The sequence below is a fragment of the Sceloporus undulatus genome, chromosome 2 (genome assembly GCF_019175285.1).
Source record: "Sceloporus undulatus isolate JIND9_A2432 ecotype Alabama chromosome 2, SceUnd_v1.1, whole genome shotgun sequence".
NCBI classification, from domain to species: Eukaryota; Metazoa; Chordata; class Lepidosauria; order Squamata; family Phrynosomatidae; genus Sceloporus; species Sceloporus undulatus.
In genome coordinates, this window is record NC_056523.1 from 3983151 (window position 1) to 3992855 (window position 9705).

General features: G+C 42.8%; 1 protein-coding gene across 1 annotated transcript in view; it reads right to left on the bottom strand.

Moving 5' to 3' along the window:
* The window catches only part of LOC121923059 (zinc finger protein 420-like), a 21048-nt gene extending 20069 nt beyond the window's left edge, over positions 1 to 979 (bottom strand). The window contains exon 1 of the mRNA XM_042453181.1: positions 129 to 979. Coding sequence (XP_042309115.1) covers positions 129 to 260 — 132 coding nt within the window. The 5' untranslated portion in view covers positions 261 to 979. The remainder of the gene's footprint in view (positions 1 to 128) is intronic.
* Between the last annotated feature and the right edge of the window lie 8726 nt (positions 980 to 9705).

Below are 9705 nucleotides of genomic sequence, written 5' to 3' on the forward strand. Positions count from 1 at the left end.
CTTTTTTTTTTTTTTAGATTGTAAGCCTGAGGGCAGGGAACCGTCTAACTAAAAAGATTGCATGTACAGCGCTGTGTAAATTTACAGCGCTTCATAAATAAAGGTTAATAATAATAAATAATAATAACCTGTTCCAAGGTCATTCTTCCTGCAATTTCCTCCATGGAGAAAGCTTTCAATGTCGGTTCTCCTCTCTCCCTACATCTGGAGACCATTCTGGACCTATGCATACCTGCAGTAAGTACAAATGAAGTACACATTTATATAGTCAATTAAATGGCTCTGAGTGAAAATCAAGCCTGAATTTACACTGGGATACAAAATAAATGATTGAGGTTTTTGCACAACATTCCTTATATGCTTGAAGTTACCTTTGAACTTTCATGATATAAGGCCCTTACCCTGCTCATTCTCCCCAAGTATATAAAGGTTAGGATCCCAAGTGTCTTCCCCTTATCAATTCCATACCTTAAGCCGCCTGCTTGCCTTCATTTACAATGTTTGGAATTCAGTCACACAGATACCGGTTAACCTAGTGTGGTTATATTAGCATACCCTTGCAGGCTTATCACATTCCCCTCTGGACTAACCCCTCTCCTGTATGAATCCCTCTTTGACTGCCAGTCAGATTCCTTATCTGATTCTCAATGAAGAACCTCTCAGTCCTTCCTGCTTTTATATACAGTATTGTAATTGCCTGGGAGCCCCCCCAAACTCCCCCCGGGAGTCTACCTGAACTCTGACTGGCTGCCAAGAAGCCAAGCCTACCAAGCAACTCCATTATATACTTGCCCCATACAAGTCATTGCTGTATGGAGGCCCTCTAAGGGCTCTCTATAAAGGGCAATGAAATCTAAGAAGCTTGACCTATACACAAAAAATGATACAATTGGCCCTCCACATCTGCAGCTTTGACTTTTGCAGATTTGATAATAATAATAATAAATAATATTTATTTGTATCCCGCCTCTCCTTATATTGGATCGAGGCGGGTAACAACAAACATAAGAACAATAAAAAATAGATCACAACAAACCACAAGTAAAAACATGGCAAAACATTTAAAATCCAATTCCCTATCTCCCTCCCACCTTAAAATAGCATTAAAAACAATAATTCCCAACTGGAGAGTGAACAGTGCAAGGAGGTCAATTTGGGAAGGCCTGCAGGAAGAGATCCGTTTTTATTGCCTTTTTAAAGGCCTCTAAAGATGTTACATGGCGGATCTCCTCCGGCAGATCATTCCATTCTTTTGGATTATTATGTTCTTTCTAGGAATCTCTAAGTCATTGGTTCCCAACCTGGGGGTCGTGACCCTGTTTCACAGGGGTCTCTTAAGAACACCCTCTGAGCCCCAAACAAAAGGCTTCTAGCCTTTGCTGAAGGCTGCAGGGCAGCCACAGGCTCCTTGATTGCTTAGCGGCTCAGGGGGACTGACTGCAGCAGAGGTGGATGGCTTTCTTCTTGTCTCAGAACATAGAGCTTGCAAAAAGGAAGAGGGACACAGGCACAGCCAATGAGTTTCGGTTTCACTTTGAGCCACTGGGGTTTTCTGGACTGGATTCTGCAGAGAGGGCTTGCATTGCTATGCTCTGAAGCTGAGAAAGTGTGACTTCCTGCCCAAGGTCAGCCTATCATGGTGTTTTCTATGCTGGGTTCGGCAGAGTGGGTTTGCCTTGCTATGCCCTGAAGCTGAGACAATGTGACTTCCTGCCCAAGGTCAGCCTATCATGGGGTTTTCTGGGCTGAATTCTCCAGAGGGAGTTTGCATTGCTATGCTCTGAAGCGAAGTACGATTCATAACAGTAGCAAAATTAGAGTTATGAAGTAGAAACAAAAATAATTTTATGGTTGAGGGTCACCACAACACGAGGAACTGTCTTAAAGGGTCGCGGCATTAGGAAGGTTGAGAACCACTGCTCTAAGTCCTCCAGCACAACTCTGCCAGGGGTTGACCATAGAGCTATGCTGGTGAAAGGAGATGTTCCTAAAGAAAACACTTCTCTAGGTGTTTGTATGTCCTCCTGCATGTTTCTATGACCAGCGTCTGGAATATGTTGACCATAGTGTTGAACTGGAGAACCTAGAGATTCTTAATTAAGGTTTACTCTTTGGCCAAAAGAATAGGTTTTTTTTAATTTGCAGTTTTTCTACATTTACGAGGGTCCTTCGACCCTAACACCAGCGAACATGGAGGGCCCACTGTACAACCATGCCTAAAACATTAGTCTTATTTCTTTACTTTTCAGATTTACATACCTATAAAACATATCATATTTCATACCAACATACTAAAACATAACAGTAGTTCTTCATTTATTTACATTACTATACTTAGAGATAATTGTATCATCAGCTTTGTTTTCATTTCTTCTTACAAAACTTTAACAATATTACAGCTCCAACACTTCTGTTCATTGTACATTTATCATTTTAACTTTCTCGATGAATCCACGGTAAACAATTGTAATTAGCAGTTATTAGGAACCCACTTCTCATCTAATTAAAAGTGACAGTTGCCCCACCTCCTTTTAAAAGGGTACACTCTTGGTCCTGCCTCCCTAATTTGGGGGTTCCAGCTTTTGGAGTTCAGTTTTTTGGGGGGTCACCCTTCTGGAGTTCTGCCTTTTGGAGTTCCCTAGATTTTGCGGTTCTCTAGGAACCTCCCATGTATCTGTAGGATCCATTCTGAAATCCAAGAGGTGGCCATCTTTGTTGCTCAAAATGTGATTTTGTGGTATGTGTTATCCCTCTTGGGACCCCCAAACAATAATGTGTGCTCTGTATATGGTGTTGATGTAAACAGTGTATAATGTGTGACAAGAACAAGACATCTAGTGATAATGTCTTTGAAGCCAGAGCACTAATGTGTATTGGACCGCACCTGTGTGTGACTGTATGAGTAATATGTAACTCAGTGGCATACCCTAACTTGGTGTCACCCACTGCGGGGAGTGCTTCTGGGGTGGGACCTCCAGTGCATGTGCTGCATGGGAGCACATGAGCATGTATGCACACACGCATATGCAGCCCTGCGGCAGCCCAGAAAACACCTGAATTTTTACCCAGTTGCTCTCAACCTGACTTCCTGGGTTTAAGTCATGGAACCTCTTCACAAGTATAAACAGCCTTAACTCATAAAGCTATTCTCCCTCCTTTCTTGCTAAGTCTATTTCTCTGAATTGCTGAATTTTGCCCTCCAAAATACTGTCGCCCTCCCCACCAGGACTCAGTTTAATGCTCTCCTGATCAGATTTGTGAGCCTCTGAGCAAAAATGTTCTTGATAACTCAAAACCACTCAAATCACTACACTCCCACGGTGGCACACAACAACCACAACAGCAACAGCAAAGAGTGATGCAGGTGCTAGGATATTGGACAGGGGCTTGGGAAAACCAGCTTTCAACTCCCACTGAGCCACAAAATTTACTGGACAACCTCAGCTGCCTATTTTCTCTCTCACATACACACACTGACCTATTTTGTTGGGTGGCTGTTGTGAGGATAAAGTGACCTTGAGTTGCAGAGAGCGAAGGACAGATATAGATAAGAATACAAAGGTCTGGAAGGTTATGCTAATAGAAAATTTAACTGAAAGAGGAAGGGCTGCTAGAGACAACCAAGACCACTCTATGCAATATGCAAATAAAAATTCTATGCAACATGCAAATAAAAATGTGTAAATTCCTCACATGCTGCTTTTGAAAAGATACTCTATATGAGGTGGGTATGTAGTTTTAGTGTTTGTAATTTTATATCGTTTTAATATGTTTTAATGGTTTTTAAGTGTTATTATTTCTGTGCCGCCTTGAGTCTCTTTCTGGGAAAGGCAGCACAGAAATTACTGTAATACTCTATTACAGTTGCTGTACCAGCTGGAAAGGTGGCAGAACTCAGATAAATAAATGAAATAATAAATAAAATAAAATAAAACTCTATTACAGTTGCTGTACCAGCTGGAATTTTTTTTAGTTGGATAGTCCAATAACACAAACTCAAGACATTTCCTTTTACTGATTCTGAAGTGCATTTTTGCTAGTTCTGTTTGTATATTAAATACTAATACTAATACAATGATGCCTCATTACCTGGAGATGGCAAGCCACCACTGTCCCCAATCGCAGCACATGCTGCCATTAGGGACAGCCCCATTGTCCCTAATGGTGGCACAGCCATGTATATGGGAATGGGGGGAGTAGGTCTAGGGTTTGATTTTTTAACTTTATTGTAACTTGCTTTGGGGCTAATCAAAGGGGAGGATGTTTTCTCTCTTTAGGAAGCCCCCTGGCCCTGGAGGAAGAAAGGCAGGCAAATAGGTCTCTGAGGGGCACAAGGGGCTTGGCAGGACGCCATGGAGAGCCACTCTTTCCTCGGTCAAAAACAGCTGCTTCTTCCTCTGGCTGCTGGGACCAGGAGCCCTAGAAGCCAAAACAAAATGGAGGATCATGGGAATTGATGCGGGGGGGGGGGATACCAGGGTCACAGCAGAACTGCATATCACACAAAACAACATCAAACTGAGTACGAAGTAGCCTGCGAATAGGATTTGGATTCACTAGTTCAGTGAATTTACTTAATTGGGTTGCTGTGGAATGCGTTTGGAGTGCATTCAGAATGCCAGCAAACGGCGTTTATCAGACAGGGTCTCTGCCACGTGGAACTGGGGCTTTGCTACTGGGATTCGAATTTGCATGCTATGCGGATGTACTTTCATACCTGGGAGCCTTCCGCATTGGAGGATTCGAATTGCCCAATCTGCATTCGCGCGAAGTGCATTCAGTGCAGAATGTTTTACCAAACCGGAGCTTAACATGTGGATTGGCCGATTCGTATCGGCCGCTCGCACATGCCAGTGGTGCCCTGCATGGGTTGCGACCTTAAACGCTTCCGGGTGAAAAGGGAGGTCACGTCCTTTTCCTGTTTTCATGCCTGCATGACAGCCCGGTAAACAGCTGGAGAGCAAGCTCCATGCGTAACAATGCGATACAACGTGCCCATTACTGTTTCCTCTCTCTCTACATCCTGCTTGGTTTTAATGTAACAATTACCTTCCCTTGCAACAAATTAGCAATGCCGCCGTCCGCGTGTGTGTGTGTGTGAGTGTGTGTATGTATATGAACATAGGCATGGAAATATTATATGTTTGCTCTAGGTGTGTGTGTAGATATATATATACACACACACACACATATATTATTACATACTGCTGCTCTGTGTGGGGGTGTGTGGGTATATATGCACACAAATAGTTGCATTTGTGTGGTGTGTGTGTCATATATATATATATATATCTAATAATATTGAAATAGTAGTACACCTATAAAATAGCATATGCTCTGTGGTGTGTGTGTGTGTGTGTGTATGCACAGTATGATTCACATGCCCTGGCATGCCTTGGCATGTATATGTATGTATATATATTGTAACTAAATTTTCTCTGGTGTATTTGTGTGCATATATATGGAGATATATATGATTACATTAGCTCTAGTTGTGTGAGTGTCTGTGTGTAAGTGTATGTGTGTATACACACATGAAATTATATACACACATAGAAGTACATATGCTCTGTGTGGGGGTGTGGTTTGTATTGTATTATATATGTGTACATATATATGACTGTTGGCTGTTTGCGTGTCAGAAACACACACACATGCATATATATGTAGTTTCATGTGCTCTGTGGGTTTGCATATATATTATATGTAGTCTATAGTTTTTGTTACTAAATGTTCTCTGTGTGGGCGTGTATAATAGAGATAATAGATAGAGATAGAGATATTTATATATAAAACACACACACACACCTAATTATTCCCTGGGGTCCGTGTGTGTGTTGAGAGAGTGTGGGTATGGGTGTGAGTGTATGTATGTATGTATACATGTAGGTACGAAAATACCATATATGTATCTGTATATATGTGTGTGTATTTATATATATATATTATATAATATATATATGGGGAAATATATACAACATAATTGCTGTAGATGTGTGTGTGCATTGCTGAATGTGTATATATATTTGTCTATTAGATAAGTGTCCATGTCTGTGTGTGTATGTATGTTGTGTGTGTTGTGTTTGGTATATATATATATATATATATATATATATTCACATAGAAATCACATATGCTCTGTGTCTGGTGGTGTATATTACACATTTATATGTATGCATATAATCCGGCAGTTTAGTAATAGATAGACAAAAATCAAATAAAATCTTTATTTAACGATTGCTTGTCTCCTGGGCTTTTGTACAAGTTGGTGCCAGGGAAGTTTGGAAGAACACAACGAGGAAGACAGGGAAGGTTATCCCCCAAGCAAGTCCAGCAAAGCGGGGGTCCCAACTCAGATGCTGCAGTGTCCAGAATGTCACCAGCGTGCTGCAGATCAGAAAGAAAGCAAACAAAAAATATTACTTGATATCATACCCAGAAACACTCATACATTTACAGGAAGGTCTACAGGCGGGTAAATAACTATAGCTAGGAGCGATCATATATATGCACATGCTAGCTATGGGAGGATTGTTCACATGGGATTCACCATTTCCATCCTATGGGCTGAGAGAGTGTGACTTGTCAAGGGCTTTCTCTGGGAGGGTTGCAGGTCAATTGAGGGGGGCAGATAGAGGGCCTAGAGAAGGCAGTGATGATGGGATCGGTGGCAGGCAGAAGGAGAGGTGTAGAGGGCCCCTGGGGAATGCAGTGGAGGATGGGATTGGTGGCAGGTGAGAAGAAGGTGCAGATGGACACCCTGGGGAAGGCAGTGGATGATGGGATCGGTGGCAGGTAGAGAGAGGTTCAGATGGCCCCTGGGGGAAGGCAGTGGATGATGGGATGGGTGGCAGGCAGGAGAGGTGCAATGGGCCCCCCTGGGAGAAGGCATGGATGATGGAATCGGTGGCAGGTAGAAGTAGAGTTCAGATGGGCCCTGGGGAGGCAGTGATGACGGGACTGGTGGCAGGCAGAAGGAGAGGTGCAGATGGACACCTTGGGAGAAGGCAGTGGATGATGGGATCGGTGGCAGGTAGAAGGAGAGGTTCAGAGGGCCCTGGGGGAGGCAGTGGAGGAGGGGACTGGTGGCGGCAGAAGGAGAGGTGCAGATGGACACCTTGGAGAAGGCGATGGTGATGGGACGGTGGCAGGTAGAAGGAGGGTTCAGATGGGTCCCCACGGAGAAGGGCAGGGGATGATGGGATGGGTTGCACACCGAAGGAGAGGAGCAGAAAGAACATTGGAAGAACCCCCCCTCGTCACAAGCGGGTAAACTTAAACCCCACTTTGCAGACAAACCCCTGGAAGGAATGCAAGCTTACCTTCCCTCGCGCCAAGCGCGCTCCTCCCAGCTTCCCTGGAACCGGCAAGAGGAAAGACCCCCGGAAAGAAAAATGGAGCAAATTGCAACAGGGAATCATGGGAGAGTTGGAATCTGGGGGTCTTGCAACGGAGTTCAGGACTGGGAATTCACACCCAGACCCATTCGCACTGAGATCGAACAGAGCCCCAATCCGGATATCGCCAATCCACTTATTAAGTACACTCGCCAACACGCTCCAAAAAGGAGAGCCAGTATGCACTCAGTTCAGAAGCCCTGCGGAAGGGCGCACTTTCACGCGAATGCGGATGGGCAATCGAATCCAGGTGAAAGTACATTTGCATTAGCATGCGAATCAAATCGCCCAGTACGCAAAAGCCCCAGTTCCACGCGGCAGAGACCCTGTCATAAACGCAATGCGTGTGATACCTTTCCCCAAAAACGTGAATACCCATGATTGCGTTCGGGATGACATGGATTATACTTCCAATTTCCGTCGTGTGATAACTTGGACTTTCACAACAGCAGGCAGAGAAAACTCCCAGGACAAACAACTCAGGCACTTTGTAGAAGCATGTTAACCTCCTTTACGTTTACACTTGCAGTCTTTCAGCACCTTGGCATTACAGACCTCATTTCAGCTCTGGTATCAGATGACCTTAATCGGCAGTATGCCCTGAATCCACACCTACAATTTCATCGTGTTTTACCTTCGGTGCAGAAATGTCCAATCTCTGTTGTAAACCTCCATTATGCATATTCTTCATCAGTAGAATGCTCCCTGCTTCATACCTTTAGCCACAAGGACTGATGAATGGTTTGTAAGGGGCAGGATTCATCTGTGCATGCGAAAGGGAACATTGTGAGGCATAAACCAGTTCCATCTGGAACAAATTTCTCCTGCACCTACTAGGCTTTACTTTGTGAGTTATTATTTTTCATCCTCATCCCTGCCAAAAATATGCCATGGAGCCTCCCATAGAATGGAACAGCTTGGTGTGGAAATTAATAAAACCTACAATGGATGTTTATGTTGCACAGCTGGCTGCTCAGAATCAACATTAATGAACAAAAACACCGCAGGCCTTTAAAGGGACAACAAAGAACAGTAAAGCAAGATGCATCAAAGTACTAAGCACATTTTAAACCCACGTATTCCTGGAACATGAAAGCAATTATTTGGGGCAAGTTATGCTGATGCCAGATGTCTTCATAATTAACTAATGACAGACACTTAACAATTTGGGATGACCTGCAATTTAACCAAATTAATGCCAGCATCACTGACCCCTCCTTCAAGGCGAAAAGAACGTATAAAGCTCTTGGATCCCACTTTTCCAACACCACCTCTGCCTTCCTTGCCTTGCTGGCTCAGATCTTCTGCTGCAGGTAAGTCATCCTGAACTCTATCTCTTGTCAGATCAGGAAATTGGAAAGAAGACTGGTTCTGAAGGAAATATGCAAGGAATTAGTGACAGAGAGATGTTGGTAGTGGGAAGAGAGGCCTTTAAAAGGTGTGGCAAAGCCACTTTACATTTAAAAATATCAGTGGCTGTGGAGAGAGAAAAGGAAATCGTGCCAGATTCCTTCATCATCATCAATTCATCAACATCATCATTATTATTATTATTATTTGTATCCTCTCTTTTCCCAGGACTGGGACTCAGAGCAGCTTCACAGCATTAAAAAACAGTACAATTAAAACATTTGTAATAAAAAGTACATTAAAAAGAATTAAATGATTAGGTATAAAACAGTTATTAAAAGAATAAAACATAGTTTAGAAAGATAAAACATATATGGAGAAAAAAATTGTAGCATTTTTTAAAATGGCCCAAATCCCGCTTGTCCTTATAGTAATTCCTTTAACGCCTGTGGAAGATTCCCAATAGAGTACTCTTACTGAGTGAATGGATTGACAGAATCACGCCCGCCTTTCATTTGTATGTTATCTTTATTGGAAATTATTGTCCCATCCCATATCAAACAATCTCAAGGCAGTTACAACAACATATGCCATTCGTTTTGAACAGTATAAAGCAGCAAGTCATAATGTAAGCAGACAAAAGCATTGGATAGATGAAAGCAAGGAAATATAAGCATTTTAAACAGTTGAAATAACACTAAATGCAGAAAGCATGTGGGGTTTTGGGACAGAAGGTGCTGGACCTTTGGTTCTTCCAACTCTATAATTGTGATTCTATTAAAATTAAGTAGACCCCAAGCTGAAAAAAACCAGGGCAGGTTAGGAAGAAGGCGTCACCTGGAGTTAGGCGTTGTGACTGAATGGAATTCATAATCCCCTACATAATTTTCATAATTGATAAGGACCTGTGGGTTGGTCTATTTATCACTCTCAACCTCATTTTTGAAGCAGACACACG